The 23281-nt window shown below is 47.9% G+C and overlaps 1 protein-coding gene across 1 annotated transcript in view; it reads left to right on the forward strand.

Annotated features, from left to right (window-relative positions):
* The window catches only part of Arhgap35 (Rho GTPase activating protein 35), a 106334-nt gene extending 89784 nt beyond the window's left edge, over positions 1-16550 (forward strand). The window contains exons 4-7 of the mRNA XM_085692825.2: positions 3281-3358; positions 4623-4754; positions 12761-12866; positions 13418-16550. Of these exons, the coding sequence (XP_085548951.1) occupies positions 3281-3358; positions 4623-4754; positions 12761-12866; positions 13418-13775 (674 nt within the window). The 3' untranslated portion in view covers positions 13776-16550. The remainder of the gene's footprint in view (positions 1-3280; positions 3359-4622; positions 4755-12760; positions 12867-13417) is intronic.
* The last annotated feature ends 6731 nt before the right edge of the window (positions 16551-23281 follow it).

Consider the following 23281-nt stretch of genomic DNA (forward strand, 5'->3'; position numbering starts at 1 on the left):
ACTCATACCATGTGGCTCACAACTTCAGAGGACCTGATGTCTCTGACCTCCAAGGACGCCTGCACTCACATGCACATACCCATACACAAGAATACAAGTTTTTGTTTGTGTTGGTGGTAGTAGTGGGTTTTCAAGACAGAATTTCTCTGTGCAGCCTTGGCTGTCCTGGAACTCACTCTATAGACCCAGCTGAGATCCACCTGCCTTAGCCTTCCAAGTGCTGGGATTAAAAGTATGCACCACCACGCCCATCTCAATGTTGTTTTTGATTCCTATCTTAATTTTTAAAAAAAAAGTTTTCGGGGATGGTGAGATGGCTCAGAGGTTAAGAGCATTGCCTGCTCTTTCAAAGGTCCTGAGTTCAATTCCCAGCAACCACATGGTGACTCACAACCATTTGTAATAGGATCTGGTGCTCTCTTCTGGCCTGCAGGCATACACACAGACAGAGTGTTGTATACATAATAAATAGATAAATATTTTAAGAAAAAAAATTTTACACCATGTCCAGAGTCTTTGATGGTCCCGCAAATGGTGGAGGAGCCTTTCTTTAAATTCCTTATATCAGGAACCAAATAGGTGGCCCCAACCTTGGCTGTGAACTAGAACAGCATATCTACAAAAGAAAAGGTAATGACGTTTGCATCATAAATCTGAAGAGGACCTGGGAGAAGCTCTGATGTCAACATCATCTCCAAGAACACTGGCCGCTCCAAGTCCTTGGTTTACCAGATCTAAGCAGCCTTCAGGAACTTCAGGAAGTCATGACTTTTGGTGGTGAGAGATCCCAGGGCTGACTGCCAGCCCCTCACTGAGGCGTCTTACATCAATCTGCCTATACCATCACTGTGTGACTCAGATTCTCCTGCTGTGTGGACGTTGCTATCCCATGCAACAAGAGAGCTCACTCAGTGGTTCTGATGTGGTGATTGATGGACCTAGAAGTTCTGCACATGCATGGCACTATCTCCCATGAGTACCATGGGAGATTATGCCTGATCTCTATCTCTGCAGGGATGCTGAAGAAGTCGAGAAGGAAGAACAAGCAGAGCTGAGAAAAGCTATGACCAAGGGAAGGATATCTGGGTGAATGAACCACACCAGCTCTTCAGCTGATGCTGTACGGGTGCCTCTTGCCACTGAGGACTGATCTGGAACTCACATTGCTCAGGCCACTAAATAAGTTACAACAACCTCTTGAGCTGTTCTGCAGACACTTGAACAAAAGAAAGGAAGATGGATGGAAAAAATATTTTTCTTTAAAAAAAAATAATAGAAAGGGGGTAGGAAAAGGAACATTATTTAATATTCAAAAGACCTCTCTCGAGTGCAAAATGAGAAGCCATGCAGAGGGAAATCTCAAGTGTGAATAGTAAGAAATAAACCTAGGTGCCAGGCATTGGTGGCGCACGCCTTTAATCCCAGCACTTGGGAGGCAGAGGCAGGCGGATCTCTGCAAGTTCGAAGCTAGACTGGTCTACAAGAGCTAGATCCAGGACATCTAGGACTGTTAACACAGAAAAACCTTATCTCGAAAATAAACAAAAAAGAGAAACAAGCCTAGGCTGTGGTGTGGGGGTGCTTTGTGGTAGAATACTTGACCAGGGGCAGTTTCTCCCCATCACTGCCGAAGCACCGCTTAAGGCTTTCTACCAGTGAAAGCCTGGGAGAACCTAAACAAGGATGGAACTGTTTCTAGAGTCATTGTGTATACTGAGTTCTTTAATCTCATGGTGCATAACATTCTTGTTTTGTGCTTTTGTTTTTATGGTGCTGGGGATCAAATCAGAGCAGGTGCTCTACCACTGAGCTACACTACAGCTCCTAAGAGCTATTTTTTAAATATATGAGCACACTGAATTATATAGGAAAAGTTCTCGGGATGCTCTGTATGTGAAAGAAGGGACAGTGTTTGTTCGTTTTTTTGGAGTCAAGAAAAGCTTATTGAGTGCACAGCAAAGCAGCAGCTGAGGTGAGGCACACTACACCTTCCTTTCTGCTTTCTGTGCCTCTGGCACTGGGACAGAAGCCCACTCATAGAGACAAGTGCTCTAGCACTGAACCACTTCTAGCCCTTTTATTTGTTTTGTTGGGTATGGACTTAAGTGTTTCTTCCACCAAGTGGGTTTCAGAGATTAAACTCAATCTGTCACCAGGTGGTGGTGATGGACACCTTTAAATTTCAACACTGGGGATGCAGAGGAAGGAGGATCTCTGAGTTCGAGGACAGCCAGGACTACACAGAAAAACCCTGTCTCAAAGAAAGAAAAGACTTCAAACCGTCAACTTTAACAATGCCTTTGCCTGCTGAGCTGTCTCACCAAGCCCCATTTTGGCTTTCTGAAACAGGGTCTCACTCTCATGCATGGAGACCTGGAACTTATTATGTATTCCTGACTGGCCTTAAACTTACCATGATCGTTCTACCTCTGTTTCTACCTTCTAGGAACACAGGTGTATACTACCATGCCTGGCTTTTTATCTGTTTTTTTTTTAGCAGAAAAACTCTCAGGCTGGAGAAACAGTTTAGCAGTTAAGAACACTGGCTGCTCTTTCAAAGAACTTAGTTCAGGCAGTTCACAATTATCTATAATTCCAGCTCCAGGGCATCCAATGGCCTCTTCTGTATGCTATAGGTACTGCACACATACATATACAAAACTAAGATGTGGGTTTTTTGGGGTTTTTTGGGTTTTTTGTTTTTGTTTTTAGATAAAAGTAAAGGAACTGGAGAGATGACTCAGCACTTAAGAGCACTGACTACTCTTCCAGAGGAGAACCTGGGTTCAGTATTCCAGCACTGTTTGTCTGGCCTTCATTGGCACCAGGCATATACCCAGGAAAAATTCTCATACATACAAGTTTTCTTTTTTAGTAAAATACTATAAACGACATTAAAATGTGGGCAATGTTGGTAGGGTGTTGTGATACACACTCAGAAAGCAGAGGCAGGTGGATCTCTGGAGTTTGAGGCTAGCCTGGTCTATATTTTGAGTTCCAGCAAGTGCTAAGCCAAATTTAGAAGCAAACACAGTTCTAGCACTTGGAAACTGGAAGCAAGAAGATGAGGAGTTCAGGGCCAGCCTGAACTACATGAGCCCATACCTTTAAAGTAAAAGGAGGGTGGGACCCAGTACTATTGTATTTTTGTGAAGCATCAACAGGAAAGCACTGCTGGTTCTGTTTCTCTGTTGTAGTGGGAACCTTATGGCCTCCCCAGTCAGCCCCTGTCCTGCTCTCCAACTCTGGTTCATGGGACCTGCTTATTCTTTCTCCACAGGACTGAGCACTGAGGGCATCTATCGGGTCAGTGGGAACAAGTCAGAAATGGAAAGTCTGCAAAGACAGTTCGATCAAGGTGAGTCACAGCCTGGCTGTGCTTTACTAGTCCAAAGCAGATGCCATGGCTAGATTGCCAACAGGGTCTGGGTACTCCTGACTCAGAGACAGAGGCCACATGTGCCTCCCTCGCCCTGCCGTGGGGTACCAGGTCTGTCAGCATACTGTCCCTGCCAAGGCTTTCCCGTTGCCATCCACAGCCACCATTAGAGGTTTCCCTGGCCCTGACTCACTTCTGGAAGGGCCTTGTCTCCCTGAGTTGGACCCAGGGATGGTAGCATTTTAATTAATGATCCAATATTTTTTGACAGACCAGAAATGTCTATATCAACCACATTTCTCCTCAAAATGGCCCTGTGGGGGAGAAAGTAAAGCAACATTTCAAGATAACTGAGGCACTGGGCTTAGAAATCTTAGTCACACCAGCTTTGAGTCTGACTAACCTGCTCCTAAGTTGAGTCAAGTGTGAGAGGCTTCCAGCTAGGAACTCAGCTCTTAATGTGGAAAGTGCCCATGCTGGAGGCCAAGCCATGCTACTAGGCCAACAGAACAGTGAATACTCTACTCTCAACTTTCAGCAGCCAGATAGGGAAAAGTGGAGGTTACAGGAGGGCCAGCTTCTGGAACAGCCAACTCACCTGTTGTCATGAGCCACTTGAAAGTGGATGCCTTATAATCATGTGCCACTATTTGAACATCAGGAGTATGTTCTTCATTGGGCAAGTATCACATAGTACACTTACAATAAGCCACATGGAATTTTCTTAGAGGACCTTTGCTGACCAATATGGTTTTGTGGTACATGATTGTGCCTGTAAGAATCTGAACAGCTGATAGTCCAGAAAAGGACACTTGCTGGCCATCTGTAGACAAGTCCTACAGAATTAAGCACACAGTGAGGCTAGAAAGAGAAGGAAAATGGGAAAATGAGAAAAGGGTTCAGTGAAGTCATGGGCTGGGAAGAACCAGGGGGATGGAAATAGGGAATTCTTTCTACCTTCATCAGGATCTGAATGAGACAATGGCCACATGACTGGCAGAAAGGGAAGTAAGGCGGGGGGGGGGGGGGGGGGGGGCGGGGAGCTGAAGCTCATCAGAACCTAGTGGGATGAGCAGGTAGCCTCGGGGCCTAGAGGAAACCTCTCCAGTCATGTCTGTGAACCCAGGCTGCCAGCTCCTCTGTAGTCTGTGCCCTAGGCAACGTCTAGAAGCCTTTCTGTGACCTTTCTGGTGGCTTCTGGTAACCTAGATGGGTCTGGTCTCACTTCTTGACTTGCTTTCAGACCACAATCTGGACCTGGCAGAGAAAGATTTCACTGTGAACACTGTGGCAGGGGCCATGAAGAGCTTCTTCTCAGAGCTACCAGACCCCCTAGTACCATACAGCATGCAGATTGACCTGGTGGAAGCGCACAGTGAGTACAGCAGCTGGAGAGAGACTCCAGACAGTCCTGCCTTTTTGACAGAAACACTTTTCTGAGAGTTTCCCCCAGGGCAACTGCAGGTCCCCAAATCTGTCATCTGACTTGGATGCCATCCCTGTCCCTCTGCTATGGCTGACTCTCAATGTCTACCCTTAGTTTGCTCCTTGGGGTAAAGCTGAAACTTCTGTTCTGAAGCAGACTATCCTGGACACTTTCCTTCTGCCTCATATAAGGCAGCAAACCCATCATCTGAAGCCATACATCTGGATCTCAAGAGAAGACTGACTCAGTGTTTAAGAGCATGGGCTGCTATTCCAGAGGACCCAGGTTCAGTTCAGTTCTAGCACCTATATGATGGCTCACAACCCTCCATATCTCGTGTTTCAGGAAATCTAACACTCTCTTGTGACTTCTTCCTTTCTTTCTTTTCTTTTTTCTTTTCTTTTCTTTTGGGTGGGGGGGTTGTTTTTCTAGACAGGGTTTCTCTGTAGCTTTGGAGTCTGTCCTGGAACTAGCTCTTGTAGACCAGGCTGGCCTCGAACTCACAGAGACCCACCTGCCTCTGCCTCCCGTGTGCTGGGCTTAAAGGTGTGCGCCACCACCGCCCAGCTCTCTTGTGACTTCTAAGAGTGTCAGGCATACATGTACTGCACAAACATGAATGCAGGCAAAATACAAAATAAAATTAATAAATCTAAAAAACTTTAAGAGAAGAAAATTACTGAGGGTTGGGGGAAGGCTGGTGCAGGTTACCTCTAGTGGCCTTAGCCAGAGGATCACATGGCTTTGCAACACATAAGTAACTCCAGGATTTTTTGTTGTTCGTTTGAGATAATGTCTTATGTATTACAGGGTGCCCTCAGACTTCTTATCATGCTGCTTCTACCTCCCATGGACTGGCATTATGGCATGTGCTACCATGCCTGACTTAGAACCTCTAATTTTAATGGCAGTCTTTAGGGCAGCGGTTCTCTACTTGTCGTTCATGACCCTTTTAGGGGTCAGACAACCCTTTCATAGGGGTCCCATATCAGATATTTACATGACAGTTAATAGTAGCAAAATTACAGTTATGATATAGCAACGAAAATAAATTTATGGTAGGGACATCACATGAGGAGCTGTATTAAAGGGTCGCAGCACTAGGATAGTTGAGAACCTGTGCTCTAGGATGACCATTGTGTGTTTTTATTAAAGAAATGTGACCATTTCTTACTGTCTGGGTATGGCATGTGTCATGAAGGACCTGGCCTCTTGGAGCTGTCACCACAGGGCACTTAAATATTATTATTATTTAGCCAAAGGAAGCCTTTGCCTTTGTGAGGAGAAGAGAGGGAAAACCCAAGGGATAAACAGCAATTCCTCCACAACTGTTGAAAGGGGACCTTTTGGGTCCATGTTCTGGGCTAGCTCATCACTGCCCAACTCAAGCAGTGTACTCTCAAGGCTGTGATAAGGTTATAGGTCAAGGGCTCCCATTCCCAGGTCCCTGCTCCACTAAGGAAGCTGTTTCAGCTGTGGAGAGTGCAGGGCTCAGGTTACCTGCTCACAACCTGTTTCCACATCTTCCAGCCTTTCCTTTTTGCCTACTTACCATGGAGTTGGTACCCATATCAGACTCATGCTGTCTCTCTAAGGGAAGTTAGAGGAGGTTCACAGGCATGCACTGGTACCCAGCTGTCAAAAGACCCAGTTCTCACATTTGTTTAAGCTGGCGCCATCTAGAGGCATGTCGAGTTCTGGCACCCAACATAATGCCATTGTTTCTTGAAACAGCTGACATGACACCTTTTTGTTTGGGGAGGGCCAGGAGAGGATGCTGCTGATAGGGGGCCCACTTCCCTTCCTCCCAATGCTTCTGCCACCTACTCTGTAGGTTCTCATAGCTCATAAAGAGGCTGCATAGCAGCCTGGAAGGGTGGAGTCTCATAGCTTCCTCTCCATTGTATGCTTTCTGGGCCCTGATAGTCAGCTGGGCCACCTCTTGTCTATCCTTTCTTGATAGCCTGACAGAAGAGGGTAGGGAGAAAGGGACCTCACTGACACAGCACTTCACAGCGGAAGCAGCAAGTAGAGCATGGGGCTCAATGGATCAAGGTGGTCTTAGCTGAGTCAGATACCAGGCAATGAAAAAGTTGTGTCAATATACGTGGTAGATGGAAGATTGCCATGCTCTATAGTAGCACAGGTTTCCATGGCAACAGCAACTTGATCAGTTCTTTTCACTTACTGCCTCAGAGTAGCTGTGTCTGTGTGTTCAGGCTTGCATGCAGTTCCACATCCCATCACAACAGATACCAAGGTCGTTGTCTGATTGTTGTATAAGCATCAGAATTTCACAATATTGAACACTACTGGGGTGCCCACCAAGGGAATCTGTGTGGTTATTTGCCAGTTGTCTTTTCAGCTTAGTCAAGGTCACATGGAGACACAGGCTCCAACAGAGCTCACAGATTGCTGCTTGTTGTGTGCAGCAGGCTTTGCTGGGTATTGGTGTGTGCTCTTAGTCACCAGTGAGGTAGAGGATTGTCTCTCCGTGGTACAGAGGAGCCCGAGGCTCTCAGAGTGGCACAGTTTGGCTGGAGGCCCAGGTCACATGGCTGGTAACTGGCAAGCTAGAACTTGAGTCCCTGCTTTCCCTGGTTGGAAGCTGATGTTCTCTGTAGACAGACTCAGTAAAGCTGAACTACAAGTGCAGAAAGTTCTGTGATGGGGAAGAGGCAGGGAGTAGTAAGAATGGGGAATCATGAACTATGGCTTTAGGCAGAGGTTTGAGTTCTAAGGCAGCAAGTGGGGGCTCTGTGTTCTCTCTTCTCCTACACCTCATTTCAACCAGACTTGTATCCAGTCTGTATGTTCTTTCCTTCTCCTCTTCTCCACCACTAATTCCTTCCCTGTCCAGAGTCCTTCTCGTCCATCTGCTCCCCACAGGCTTCCTATGGCTTCTGTACCAACCTGAGACCTAGCACTAGGCCCACCTTGGGTACAGAATTCCAGGCCAAGGACCTGTAGCTGCCAGTGCTTGGTCATCCAAGGGATATTGTTCTCAGTGCAGCCTTATCATCTACCTTTTCCACTAGGCAGATGAGGCAGCCAAGGTTTGGGGATAGATGACCCTCACTATCCTATAGGTTCTTATTCCCGTTCTGTCTTAGGTTGTTGCTTTCTCTTGTCTGTCCACATAACTTCTCAGAGATGCCATGTCCCTACTTCAGGTATATGCCTGTGTAATAAGGCCCTGTGTGGACAGAGACACGTAACAGTGACAGATAGGATATAGTTTCAACTACAGTCTGGTAGAGAAGGAACACTGCCCAGCTTGCTGCATGATCATGCCTTTAGAATAGTCTGAATTTTCTATTCTTAAGCCAAGCAGAGGGTGGTCCCAGTCTGGCCTTAGCCGTAATCTTGTGTGCCACATGGGACACACCTGGGGCCTGCCTACATTGCTCAAGCCTCTGCCCAGCTTTCTCCTTTTCTAATAGCATAAACATGCAGAGGGTCAGCAACCTCCACTCTAGGCACTGAGGGGAAAACAACAGTTCCCAGCCTGAAACTCGGTTGGCAGTAAGTAGCCAGGGTGGGGACAATGGGATCAGGGTCCTTTCCAGGTTTTATGGCCAAAATGAGTTCTTGTACCTTTTTGTTTTTCCTTAGTTTGGGTTTTTTGTTTGATTGATTTGGTTTGGTTTTTCAAGACAGGGTTTCTCTGTGTAGCCATGGCTGTCCTGGCACTCACTCTGTAGACCAGGCTGCCTTTGAACTTAGAAATCCACCTGCCTCTGCCTACTGAGTGATGGGATTAAAGGTGTGTGCCATCAATGCCCAACTAGTTTGTGTTTTGTTTGGTTTCTTTGCTTTTTGTTTGTTTTTAGACAAAGTCTCCTATAGTCCAAGCTACCCTCAAACTCTGAATTCTCTTGTCCAGCTTCTCTAGTGCTGTAATTTCAGGTGTGCGCCACTACAGCTAATTCTTTGTGCCTTTTAGGGCCCTGGTTTGTGTACACCGTGCGGGTGTTTATAAGGTCCCTGATAGATCTGACTTCCTTTCCTCTTCCTTATGGGTAATGGGTTCCTGAAGACTCAGATGTTAGCAGCTGCATTGTGTGTATGTAGACTTCACCTTGCTTGTCTGGCCCCCTGAGTGCCTGCTCACAGCCCCATTCCATCCCTTTCGCTGAACAAGAATGGCAGGGAGTCCCACAGCAGAGAGCGGAGCTGAGACCCAGCCCCACTTTCTGCCTGGATATCTGCTGAGGATGGTCCCCCAGGCCCTATAACACCATGCAGATAGAAGCATCCTCTGTCTCCCAAAAGACAGAGGATACTAAATGAAATCTCACTGCCAGGCATGGGATACCTCCCTATGAGTTACTGGTCAGGGAGGCATCCAGAAGAATACCACAGGATATTACCATGATGGTTGATTGCTCACCATAACTCAGTAAGATCGTTTTTGTTGAACCTCAACTGAGCAGAAAACTCTCTGCTGGCTAATCTACATAATGCTAGAAAGTGTTTTGCCGGCTGCTGTGGGAGAAAGACATCAACAGTTTTACCCAGTGTTCAACCCTGCCTATTACAATACCATCCTGCCACCAGGCAGTGGTGGCGCATGCCTTTAATCCCAACACTTGGAAGGCAAAGGCAGGCATATCTCCTTGAATTCGAGGCCAGCCTGGTCTACCAGAGCTAGTTTCAGGACAGGCGCCAAAAACTACAGAGAAACCCTGTCTTGAATATGTGTGGGTGGGTGGGTGGGTGGGTGGGTGGGTGGGTGGGTGGGTGGATGGATGAATAGATAGATAGATAGATAGATAGATAGATAGATAGATAGATAGATAGATAGATAGATAGATAGATAGATAGAAAGAAAAAAAACCCTTACTATCCTTCCTGGCAAGGTATGTCCATTGGTACAATGGTGCCATGACAGTTGTGGCTCAAACCTACTTCTTTTTGATTGGATATGGTTAGATATGAGCCTCCTCCACAGGAAGAAATTCATGGTAGGTACTGACTGAGGAGAGAATGGGCAAAATAAAAAAGGGCAGTGGTGGAGTGGGATCTGTCTTAGTGGTGCACTGTTTGCCTAGCATGTACAAGGTTCTAGGTTCCATCCCCAGCACCTTAAGAGGGAGCAATCAGCCATGCTTCAGTGTCATAGACCCAGAGCCAAACTTAGCTAGAAAGATCCTGTAGCTCCCCTTGTGGTCCTCCCACCAAACACTTGGTGCTCCTCAGTGCAGGGACTGGCAGAGAATCAAACAGATGAGAGAGGGAATATAGGTCAGGAACCATCTAGGCCTTTCTTGGGTGTCTGACTCAAGAGTTTACAGGAGGGGGATGAGCTTTTCAAGGGAGGGGCATGAATGAGTATCAGAAGGGCTCCCCAGGGAGAAGGACACACCCGTTTGCTCCTCGGGTGGGAAGGCCAGGGCTGTTTCCTGTGTGAGACTGCTGTCTGAGGTTTGTGTCACAGGGTACTACAGGGACCTGGGCAAGCCTGCATCTGAAAGGGGTGCAGTAACTCCAGTCAGTGAGAGTGAGTCTTGCTCATGATTCTCGTGCGCTCTTCTGTCGTCAGTCACTCATCCTCCCTCCCCGTGGCTTCCTCGTCCTAAACAGACTTCTTACTAAAACACCACAGCAAATGATTTTAAGACTCAGGACTATGGATTATCCATGGAGGCTGAACCATTGAAACAACTCTTGGGTTAGAAACTGGCACTGACTGGTTCACTTCAGGTCCTGTGACTTCCGTCATCTTACAGGCAGACAGCTTCCGTTGCTCAGGTTCCCTGCAGGTGCCCACTCTGAGCTTACCTTGAACCTCTCGCTGCCTCCAATTTCTATTACAGACAGGAGACTGAGTGACCCTCAGGTGTCACTTGCCCAGGTTCACAGATTGTGGGTGCTTGACAGGATTGGCACCCAGATCAGGGTTGAGTCAGATTTGAGCTCTGAACCGCAACCAGTTTGCACCATACTCCTATGTGATGCACCCAGTTATGGCCTTCTGGCATGTCTTCTACTATAAAGGTTCCCAGTCAGGAAGCCTAGGCCTTTTGTTAACTGAAAATAGATTAGTTTTGTTTTGAGACAGGTCTCACTATGTAGCTCAGGCTACCCCAGAACTCACTAGCATATTATATATACCAGTCTGGACTCAAAAACTCAGAGAGATTTCCCCTGCCTCTGTCTCACAAGTGCTGGGATTACTGGCATGCGCTACCACCACCCAGGTAGATTTTATTTTTAATGCAATAGTTTAATTATAGTTTCTCTTCCCAGATCTTCCTACTTCCCCACCCTTTCTTTCATTAGAAAACAGTCATCTAAAATAATAATAATAATAAGATAAAATAAAAACAAATCAGAATAGGACAAAACAAACTAGCAGAAGAAAAAAAAAACAAAAGAAAAAACTCAGGAAACAAACACAGAGACACACACAGAAATCCCATAAAAACACGGGACGAGAAACCATAATGTGTATGGGAAGGACTTGTTGAGGACACGCGGGGCTGACAAAGCACTGGGAGACAACCTCCAGAAATGCCATCTACTGCTGGTCATGGGATCTGCCCTGAAGAGTGTTTTGTGCACCCAGTGAGACTCTAGTAGAGAAAACCATGATTTCCTTTGTGAGTAGTTATCAATTGAAATAGCTTCTGGGTTAGGGATGAGGCTTTCTTACCCCATTTTTAATCATTATATTTTGCTGCTGTTGTTGAGACAGGGTCTCATTCTGCAGCCTAAGCTGATCTCAAACTGACAATCCTCCCACTTGAGCTTTCCAAAGATTGGGGGGCAGAGATGCAGACCACGATGCCCCACATGACCTTCATCCCTGGGATGCATGGTATGCTGAGTCTCTGAACCATCAGAAGTTTGAAGCAAAAAGATTTGACAGTTTTCATGGTGTCCAAGGAGGCTGTGCCCAAAACAAACTAAGGCCATTGTCGTTTGTTTTTGTTTTGTTTTGGGGGCTTGTGTATGTGTGTAGGCGTGTTCACTCAAGTGGAGGTCACCAGACGACTCGCAGGAGTCCATTTTTCTGCCCTATAAGCCCCAGCTCAAGTCATCAGACCTAGCAGATGAAGCTTTTACCCATAAGCTACTCTGCTAACCACTGTCAGCCCCTATTTGAGTGACCATAAAGATCTCTTTCCATGTACAGAGGAATATGGCTTGACCAAGTGTCACTCTGATGGAGTTTAGACCATTTTTGCCTCCCTGCCAGAATGAGCCAAATTCAGCTCAGTTCTGCAGCTGGTCAGTTCAAATCCCTGCTTCACAGACTTTCTGTTTCCTTGTTTTCCATCCTCAGAACAGGGCAGGTTGTAGAGATGACTGACCTGGCATGGCATGGATGACATGCTTCCTGTCACAGCACATTAGTACCCTCAGTGGGCACAGTAGGCGGCAGTAAAAACAGGGGCATGTGGTCTCTTTGATGAGCTGCATAAGAATTGCCCACTGTCTGCATCAGCCCCTCCAGCAGCACCATGTGCAAAGCTCCTCATGTCTGCAGGGAAGGACAGAGCCCTGGTCTTGTAGCAGACCCCCTCCTTCCTTGGTCTGTCAGTGTGGGTGGGTAGCAGTGCCCTCCCTTCTGGCCAGGAAGCAAGTGGTCTTTCTGCATCGGGGTGCCTGTCTCCAGGGGCAACCGATGAGCAAAGAATGGTGTTCTTTATGGTAGAGTCTGTGGATGGTTTATCTTGGGGGGGGCAGGAGGAGGGGCAGGAAGCCCAGGCATACAGTACTGTCCTTCAGCAGGAGCCTGGGACATAGAAGTGGCCTGAACCCCAGTCCAGGTGTGCAACCATGGATGCAGACTCTGGGCATGAGGGTGAAATGGAGCTTTCAGAAAGCCCTGGGCTGCCCTCCCACCAGAGTACACCTGGAGTGGCCACCAGCTGCTACATAGCTACTTTACACCTCCAGAACACCCACCAAACTTAACCCTGAAAGCCTTTCATTTTCTCTCTCAGAAATCAATGACCGAGAACAGAAGTTACATGCTCTTAAGGAGGTGCTGAAGAAATTCCCAAAGGAAAACCATGAAGTCTTTAAATATGTCATCTCCCACCTGAACAAGTAAGTATCATGCTGCTGGGTAGTTTTCCTCCTATAATAAACAGGCATCTTGAGTTAGTTAACTGAGGGAGAGGAGAAGGCCAGCAGGGTCCATTCACTGCTGCAGTGACCAGTGGTATAGCCAGGGCCCTTGGCATCCTTAGTTTCCCTTCTAACTCTGGCTCCAGCCCATGGGGGCAGTTTTTCTGGCAGGTGCTGGTGCCTTTAGAAACTTCACGGAAGCAAAAATTCAAAGAGCTTCTCACAGCTGCTCCTTGTCCATCTCTATACTGGTGTGAGGCAGAACACATATCAGGAGGGGTGCCTTGCTGTAGAGCAACCGTCATATGATTGAAGCACTTAACCAGTGCCTAGGCTTGTCTGCTCATGGTGGACCTGTCAGCAGAGGGGTAGTTTCTGGAGCCATGCACCTTCCACAGACATGTGAAACCTCCGTGTGTCCTCAGCCTCTGCACCCTGTGGCTCCTTAGAGTTAGTGGCAGGATCAGCCCAAGGGTTAGGAGGCAGGGAAGCCCTGTGCACATCTGACCTGACTTTGCTGTCACCTGCAGAGTCAGCCACAACAACAAGGTGAATCTCATGACCAGTGAGAACCTGTCTATCTGCTTCTGGCCCACCCTGATGAGACCCGATTTCAGTAGCATGGACGCTCTCACAGCCACGCGCTCCTACCAAACCATCATCGAGCTCTTCATCCAGCAGTGCCCCTTCTTCTTCTACAACCGACCCATCAGTGAGCCTCCTGGAGCTGCACCTGGCTCCCCCTCAGCTGTGGCTCCCACTGTCCCTTTCCTTACCTCTACACCTGCTCCCAGTCAGCCGTCACCTCCCCAGTCACCTCCTCCAACCCCTCAGTCCCCAATGCAGCCATTGCTGTCCTCTCAGCTCCAAGCCGAACACACGCTGTGAGCCACCACGGTCCAGGAGGTGGGAAAACCAGTCGTCTTTTTGACAGGATGGCATTTGGCCTTGAACAAAATCAGGTCCCCTGGGCTGGAGGTCGCAGCCAAGCGCCTTTTTAAGACTTCACTGGTGGCACTAGCCAGTGTCTGCCATGGCTGGGCAGTCGAGCACCCTGCAGCCTGCTCTTCACCTGGTACTGGCTGTGGCAAGCTGTGGGGCCCTGCCCTTGACCTGACCACTCTGAGGACTGAACTGACCAGACAGCGGCCCCAGTACCCTCACTGCTCCCTGGACCCCTTACCCCAACCTGTCTGCCTGCACCAGCGTCAGGGCCCCATCATTGGGACATCACCCCAGCCTCTGCCAGGGGCAGAGGTTATACCCCAGCAGGGCTGGCCCCTCTAAAGAGGACACTTCCCAGTTTGTCCTCTCTCATTTTCCATACCTACACACACCTGCAAAGGGGTCCTTGGGAACATGTGGGCTCTGGCTCTGCTACCCCACAGTACACACAGGGCACTGGCATGGCCTATCAGCACAGCAAGAAGAGAGCTTTGTGCCTAGACCCAGTGTGTGGCTTCTCTCCCAACTCCTTTCCAGGCTTCTGCTCCATTCCCTGCAGCAAAGGAACACTGGAAGAAAGATGGAACCCCCTCCACAGAGACGGAAAAACAGCACAGGAAGAAAATAGACCTCAAGTTTCCACTTCACCTGCCAGGTGGCCACTGGGTAAAAAGCCCCTTGTCTGTGTGTGACAGCAAAGTAAGAACACCTGGACAATGGCTGCAAATCCACTGGACCCCCATAGGTCCACCCCCTGAGAAGACAGAGCCTTTGGAGGGATTATTGGCAAGATCCCTACCTAACCAGCACACTGTAGAAACACTACATATGTAGAAAAGCTACAGGTGTGTACATACAGCACCCAGGTTGGCATGTTTGGTGTTAAAGTGGGGTCCCTTCATCCCATGCTGTAAATGTAACCAGCAAGGGTGTCTGGGACATGGGCAGGTATGGCACCTTCCAGAAATGAGCATCTGGTTATACACAGAGGATCCTGTTCTCAGACAGAGGCACTGTGCCTGGCTTGTCACCACCCTATACTGACCCAGTTTTGCCACTTCCTCCAGCAGCATCCACACACTCTGCTCCTGGTGTGGCAGCCCTAATTGGCTCCTGCCTCTGCCTCTGCCTCCTACTTTAATCTTAGCACTGGGCCATGAAACCTGACACTAAGGTACCCTGAGCAAAGGAGGGGCATGGGTCACACAGCACTATCCTGGGTCTCACCATTGCACTTTAGAAATAGCATGTGGGTATGTTTCCAGGGGCCCCAGGTGGACTTCCACCCTGCCTTTACCTCTGTAGGGTAGAACGACTGGCCCTTGGCCAAGGGTCCTGTCCTAGAGAAGCTGACTTTTCCTATCTCTAGTACTTGGCAACATAAGGTGCTTGCAAACACTACGCTGCCCCTGCAAAGTATAATCTCCAAGACCAGACCAAACCCAAGGTACAAATGTGTTATGTATAAATGTTTTCCCTCCTGAGGGTCTGTTTTGGGTGCTGTAGGCCTGGGATGTGCAGGAACATAATGTGGGTCGTGTCCACTAAGGTCACAGACAGTCCCCTGCCCTGACTTCATGCCCCTTGCACCTCGCTATTAAAATGACTTACATTCAGTAGTTTCTGTGTTGGGTCTTCAAAGAAATGGAGGTGGAGCCATCCAACCGTGAACAGAGTTGTGACCCAAGCCACCCTCCTATGAGGCTGCTTGCATGTGCCTATGTAATGTCAGCAATGGGTGGCAGACTGAGAGGGGCAGGCACATGGCCAGGAGAACCCAGCTCGAATCCTCACCTTGGCAGACACCAGGCTGGAGCACCTCATTCCTGCTTCTTCAGGTACTCTGAGTGACCTTCCCGCTCATGGCAAGGCAACCTGGGGACCTACAGAAGGGAGAGCACTCAGGGCTTGGGTGGCCTCAAAAGGGTCCTCAAATGGGTGGCCAGGTCAACTGCTACCCTACTCAGAAATCAGCCCTGGAGGTGTCCTTAGCCTGGTGCCACCCAACAACACCACAGTTCCCAAGGCTGGGAGGCTGGGTTTTGTGCTGCACATTGGGTGGTATACAGTCCTTCTGCACCCTTCTCCCCACCCTTCTCATCTCAGCCTTTTAAGGGACGTGGAAAGTTCTGGTGCTGGTCTGCCCCATGCTCTCCATTCCCCCAGGAGAGGCAGGCAGAGGAGCAGCAGTCTTCTAGAACCTTCCCAGTCTCTGCCACTATGGGGGTGTGACACTATTGGAGCAACTTGCAGGCGAAGGTGTGGGGTGTACCCTCCTGTGTTCTGTGCCTCCACCCCTGGTCTAATGGGAGGAATCCCGGAAGGCCTTCATTCCCCGAGGACCCCACAGGATACTTTGTGCTCTGCCCCCAGACCCTCAAAACTTGACAGTGGGCCAGCTGCAATCCTCATTCCCCAAAGTCATCTACAGGTGGCAGGTCGAGGGGGGTGGTTCTCCATTCCACATCACTCACATGTACATGGGGAAGGTCGGGGATGAGCTGGGTCAGTCCAGGACTGTACCAGCTAGGGACCTCAGAGAGAGGACAAGGCTAGAGGCCCTAGATAGTCCCTTACCCCAGCCATGAAGCCACCCGAGTAGTGGAGCCAGGACATAAGTTATTGTTCACACTAAAGAATCATGTTCCCTGTGTACATTTTAAGCAAAGGAAACGTCTCGGGATTGTATGGGAATAAAACTTGTTTGAAAATTTGGAATAGTGCTGCTGTCGGCTTCTTTTTCTGGTATTTGTATTTTCACATGTTACATGATCTTTATATGTGTTGGATTAACAAATATTTTGAGTTTCCTGAGAACAAACAGAAACATTAATGGTATTGAAGTGTGTTAGTAGTCTGGCCGTGTGCCCAAACTTCTGTTTTGCAGCAAAAGTGGAAACCTGTCTGTAAAGCAGTGTAACGATGATTTCCTGTGTCGTGGTGGCTTGAACCAAGACCTCTCTAGTTGGCTTTAGGAATGTCTGCTTTATTTCCAGGCTTTTTTTTTTTTTTTTAAACAAGTCATGGGTTTTCTGAGCCTTCTTCCTGTTCAGTGCATGGGCAGCCATCCTGGCAGCCAAAGCATCTCTGACTGAGGTGTTTTTTGTTTGGTTTTGCTTTTTAAAATTATGTATTTGCTACGAAGTATTGTACTTGTCTCAATGGGAATGGTGTTTAAAAAATGAAAAGGCCTTATGTGATATGTACCATAGTTAATAAAATCAATCTTGTAAAAAAAAATTTTAAAACATAGGCCTGAAGAAGGGACTGCAGTCTCCAGCACAGCCTGGGGGCCAACTAGGGACAGCCCTACCCTTCACAGTGTCCCATAGGATGGAATTCTGAGGGCTGCAGATGGCCAGAAGCTTTGGGGAAATCCTAAGCTAGAAGCCTAAAAGCTACGCTCCTACCAGCATGGGGTTTCCATCTGCCAAGATAGTACTCCCAGGAATGGCAGGTGGCCGCCCTCCAAAGAAACCACCACCAAAAACATTTCCACCCACTCCTGAAAATGTTGAAAGAGTAACATCATGTCATATAATTGTAGTCCTAGGACTGGGTGTCATGAGGCGGGAGGATTTCAAGTTTAAGCTCAGCTTGGGCTAGGGGAGATGAAGGGGGCATTGTTTGGGGTTTTTCTTGTTTGGGGTTTGTTTTTTGAGACAGGTTTTTTTCTGTGTAGTTCTGACTGTCCTGGAATTCACTCTGTAGACCAAATTGGGCTTGAACTCAGATCCATGTGTCTCTGCCTCTCGAGTGCTGGGATTAAAGGCATGTACTGCTGCTGCCCAAATTTGATTTTTGTTGGAGGTAGGTTCTTTGGGGGAGGGCGGGGTGAGAGGTTTGGAGCTTTGGAGCCTGTTCTGGAACTTGCTTTGTAGACCAGGCTGGCCTTGAACCCACAGAAATCCATCTGCCTCTGCCTCCCAAGTACTGGGAGTGAAGTCATGCCTCACTACCACCCAGCAGGAGATAGTCTTACTCTGTAATTCCAGCTCACCTGTTGTTTACTATATAAACCACACTGGCCTTGAATTCAGAAATATCTACCTGCTTTGGCCTCTGGAGTGCTGGGATCAAAGGCATGGGACCACCATGCCCAGCCTGCAGATGAACCTTTTACAAACATTTGTGTTTGACAAAGTGTTATGTGAGTGAGTGTACATGGTCCATCATGGAAAGGAAGTCAGAGGACAACTTGGTGAAGTAAGGTCATTCCTTCTACCATCTGGATCTTACAGATCAAGCACAAGTGCTTCTGTTATCAACATTTTTGATCCCTCTGCCTCCATTCTAGTGCTCTAGAATGCCATAGCTGAAGTTTACCTGGATTCTGGTAAACCCCACACACTTTACCTGACCACTACTCCAACCCTGTCTGACCTATGACAGGGACTCAAACTCATGATGCCTCTTCTTAGCCTTGTGATCATAGTAGATGGCACCACCAATGGATAGGGAAACACCTCCAGGCAGCCTCTGACTTGAAACAAACCCATGTATTGCTTCTGCCTCCTATGTGTGTTACAGGCAGTTGTGAGCTAACCCATGAACTGAACTTGGGTCCTCTGCAAGAGCAGCAAGTTTTCTTAATCTGATTCATCTCTCCAGCCCCTATTTTTTAGTTTTTTTCCGACAACCATTTTTGTATAAACGCTGCCTGTGTAGGTCAGAAGAGTGCATAGAATCCCCCTGGAACTAGGGGAGTACTAAGCTGTCTAACATTGGTGCTAGAAACAGGATTCTGGTCCTCATTATAAGTATGCACTCTTGGCCATTAAACCATCTCTAGCCCCAAGACTTAATATGTAGCCCAGATTTCTATACTCCATGCAATCCTGCCTCAGCCTCCTGGGTGCTGAAAAGTCACCATTCACCAGAGTTCTGGGGGCATGTTTGTGGCTCTTCTGTTCTTATCCAAAATGCCTTCACCTAATTCCAGGCTGGCAAGGTGGCTCGTTGGGTAAAGGCACTTAGCGCCAAAGCCTTGAGGACCTGAGTTTGACCCCTGGATCTTCACGTGAAAGGAGACAAGCAACTCCCATGAGTTGTCCTTTTTGTTTTTTAGTTTGGTAGAACCCATGTTGGCCTGGATCTCAATATAGAGCTGAAAGTAACCTTCAATTGGTTTCTCCTGCATCCACATTCCCAGATGTTGGGATTGTAGACAGGCTGCCCACCCACCCCTACATGGGAAGCTTCTCTAACATACCTGACAGTGTTGTTTAGATCGTCTCCACCCATTTAATTCAGAGTCCCAGAGCATGTGCTCTGTGCCAGGCCCCAGGGAGACAGCTATGGGCACACCTCTGCCTTCCAGAGCCCATTTCTCAATGGAAAAAGCCAGCAATCTTGCCTCCACATCAACAGCTCCAGCTGTGACCCAGCAGACTCAGTGGAGCGCTCAAGAAGGCCTCCAGGAGGCTGGAGAGATGGTTCAGTGGTTAAGAGCATAGCCTGTTCTTCCAAAGGTCCTGAGTTCAATTCCCGGCAACCACATGGTGGCTCACAACCATCTGTAATGAGGTCTAGCGCCCTCTTCTGACCTGCAGGCATACACACAGACAGAATATTGTATACATAATAAAGAAATAAATACTAATGAAGAAGTGACAAAAGGATCAGGAGAAGAAAGCACACACAAAGTCATGGGACTGGAGAGGTGGCTCAATGGTTAAGAGTATATACTCAATGGTTAAGAGTATATACTGCTCTTGAAGAGGACCTGAGTTCCATTTCCAGCACCTACAGCAGACTGCTAACTACCAATTCTTGCTCTTCTGTCCTGCATCAGCCCCTGTACCCAAATGTAAGACACATAATTTTAAATCCATTTAAAAAAAAAAAGTAGCCAAGCCTGATGTTACAGACCAATCATCCTAGCTAGCTACTCAGGCTGAGGCAGGAGAATTGCCTTTTCCAGACCTGTTAGGCACAGAGGAACTCAAGGCTTAGCCAGATTGTCTCCCAATAAAAAGTAAAAGGAGGGGTTGGGAGTGTTGTTAAAGTGACAGAGTGCAGAAGAAGGCTATGAGTTCAATCCTCAACACAGCAAATAAGTGGCAAAATATTCCATAATAAACAACAAAATCTTAAGCCAAGTATGGAAGCTCATGCCTGTAATCTCCACAATCAAGAAAACTGAGGCAGGAGAACTCTGAGTTTAAGGACAATTTGAAAAAAATCTCAATAAAATCACTAAAAACATCAGTAACCAGGGATAGAACATACCAGCCCAAACCAGAAAAGATTTGAGTGAATCGCAGCATGGGGTGCCGAGATGAGAGTCAACTGTATAAGCACACAGTGGAAATGTGAGCATGGGAAGAAGAAGTGGGGTTTCACGCATCTTGGAGGTCCAGGCGTTGAATATCGCATGCAGCTGCAAGAACCAGTGTGGGAGACGCCAGTATTGGCATCAGTCCAAGCCTGCGGAGAATGCACTGTCTTGTTCCCAGTCGCCACCAGAGGTCAGCAGAGCATCGTCCTGACCTGTTGCGTGTGGAGTCCTGAAGTCAAGGTTGGGCACTTCCTGTGAAGAAAGCAGGATCTGAAAAACCGATCCGGTCTGGGAGACTGGGTGGAGGCATGTATGTTCTAAAAACGGTCTAGAATCAGTGTCTTGGGTGGCATCCAAGGAGGGGGAGTGACTACTTACGTCATTCTCCCTGTCTCAGTTGGTTAATTCATCCATCCACCATCACTCCCTATCCCCCACCCTAATACCTGCATTTATTCTGCCACTCTGTTAATGGGAGGTCAAGGGCCAGGCCACACGGAGCATTATAGACTAAGAAAATAAGTCCCACCACCGGGTGCCGGGCATTTGTAATCTTGACAATGGGGAGACTGAGACAAGAGAAGCATAAGTTTGAGGCCAGCTTAGGTTACACAAAACCTTATCTCAAAAAATAGCAACAAAAAGGCTAGTTCAATTGATAGTAGGTAAAGGCACTTGCCAATAAGCCTGAATCTGAGTTCAATCCCTATGACCTACATGGTGGAAAGTGAGAATGGACTCCCTCTGACTTCTACACATGCACGCACACACACACACAACACAATCAGTCAATCAATCAATCAAATAATTAATAGGGCTGGTGAGATGGCTCAGAGGTTAAAAGCACTTGCTTTTCTTCCAAAAGACCTGAGGTTTCCAGCACCTGTGTTGGCACTCATGTTGCTACAGGGGATCTGATGCCCTCTTCGGACCTCCAAAGGCATAGTACATATGACAGACTTGCATACATATTCATAAATAAAAATAAGAAAAATAAACCTTGGATCTGGAGATATGGTTCAGCAGTTAACTGGCTGCTCTTCTAGAGGATCCAGGTTGAATTCCCAGCAACCACATGGCAGCTCACAATGTCTGCAACTCCAGATTCAAGTGATCCAAAGCCTTGTCTGTGCTCTGAGGGCATGCAAATGGTTCACAGACATACATTCAGGCAAAACACCCATATGCATAAAATTAAAAGTAAGTAAAGTTTTAAAAATCAGTAAATTTGCTTGTGGTGACACACAACTGTAATCCCATCCCACCCAGGAGACAAGTGGATCTCAGTGAGTTCAAGGCCAGCCAGGGTTACACAGTGAGCTCTTGTCTCAAAACAACACAAATAATGATAGTCTGGGGCTTACATGCAGCTCAGATGCTGGAGCACTTGCCTTGTGTGCATGAAGCAAGCCTGACTAGGTTCAAGCACCAGGACAACACAAGTGTGGTGGAGTTGTGTTTGCCAGGCATGCAAGCCTGAAAACCTGATCCCCAGAACCTACATACAACGTCAAATTCAATGGCCGCACACCTGTAATCCCGGCCATCCTACTGTGAGCAGCGAGGCAGACAGGGTAATCGCCCTGAAGCTCAGAGGTTAGCTGGCCTGGCATGCCACGGCTGTTAAATACAACGCCTGTTAAATACAAGCCTCTTCTTGAAGGTGCAAGGAGACTCCTGGTAGCTGTTCTCTGACCTTCGGGTGCCCTCTGGCGATCCCAGAGGGAACTTCGGCTACACTACCAAACCTGCTCCTCCCAAGCGGAGGCCTTGCAAGTTGTCACCGGCTCCCCATCCTTCTCTTTCTGCCACACCCAGCTCCAGTTGCCAGACAATTCCGCCAACAACACCTTTGAAATATCACATGAATCTAACAGACATGGTGGCACACGCCCTTAATCCCAGCACAGGAGGAGCTCTGAGTGTGAGACCAGCCTGGTCTGCATACCGAGTTCCAGCCTAGCCAAGGAGACCCAGACTCAGAAAGAGAAAAGTGGGGAGAGGTCCCATGGCCTCTCAGGTCATCTCGCATTCTGCTCTTTCCCTGGTGGGTCTCATCCACGCAGAGACCTTGCTGTACAATTTAGTCAGCAGGAGGCCCGAAACACAGACACGAGAAACTGGACTTAAGCCCCAGCTCCTCCCTGCCCCGGCCTTGCTTGCACACGTGTCAGCCCAAGATGGGAAGAGACGGAGTGCCATGGGAAGGACTCCCACACACATTCCCTTCCCTCCTTCGGCTTTGCCAGTCCTGCCTTAGTCCCTCCCTCGTGATTCCTCAAACCTTCCTTTGGAGCCAGTACTGAAACACCCAACTGCTAGCAGGGGCCACAGGCTCAGCTGCTGCAGCAGGACTTTCCAGGTCAGATATGAGACACGGACCCCCGAAATAGAGCATGTGTCTACAGCTTTGGGACTCTGAGAGAAGAGCATGTGTTTGAGAACACATATGTCTTTGGGAGCAAATAAATCCCCAGCGTGTGTGGTATTCCAGGGCAGCTAAAAGCCTCACAGCTCAGCACTTCACACAATTTTTGGCCAGTTTCTTTGTTTTTTATGAGACTCCAAAGGTTCTTAATCTACCAGGTAATGAATATTGCCATATTTGAAAATAAAAGCTGAGAAATATATTTTAAAATAGACAAATAAATCAGGCTAGAAGCCTAGCAAGGTAACTGTAAGGTTCAGGCCAGGCAGGGCTACAAAGATCCTCTGTCCAAAAAAGAGAAAGAAAAAAGAAAAGAAAAGAAAAGAAAAAAGGCAGGATGGCACATACATTTAATCTCACCACTTGGTAGACAGAGGCAGGCAGATTTCTGTGAGTTCAGCCAAGCCTAGTCTACATAGAGAGTTCCAGGTCAGCCGAGGAACTGTGTGTGTGGCTTAGTGTGACTATAAATCCACCTAATAGAGTTGACTGTGGCATACCTCAATGGTAGAGCCCCTGCCTAGAATCCCTTAGCGAGGGGTTGGGGGTGTGGCTCAGTGGTAGAGCCCCTGCCTAGAGTCCCCCAGTGAGGGGCTGGGGTGTGGCTCAGTGGTAGAGCCCCTGCCTAGAATCCCCCAGTGAGGGGCTGGGGTGTGGCTCAGTGCTAGAGTGAATGGGTTATCATGCAGGAGGCCCTGAATTCCATTCCTAGATGTAGTAATATTTCATTTGTATTTTAAT

The sequence above is a fragment of the Myodes glareolus genome, chromosome 1, assembly GCF_982192425.1.
Source record: "Myodes glareolus chromosome 1, mMyoGla1.1, whole genome shotgun sequence".
NCBI lineage: Eukaryota > Metazoa > Chordata > Mammalia > Rodentia > Cricetidae > Myodes > Myodes glareolus.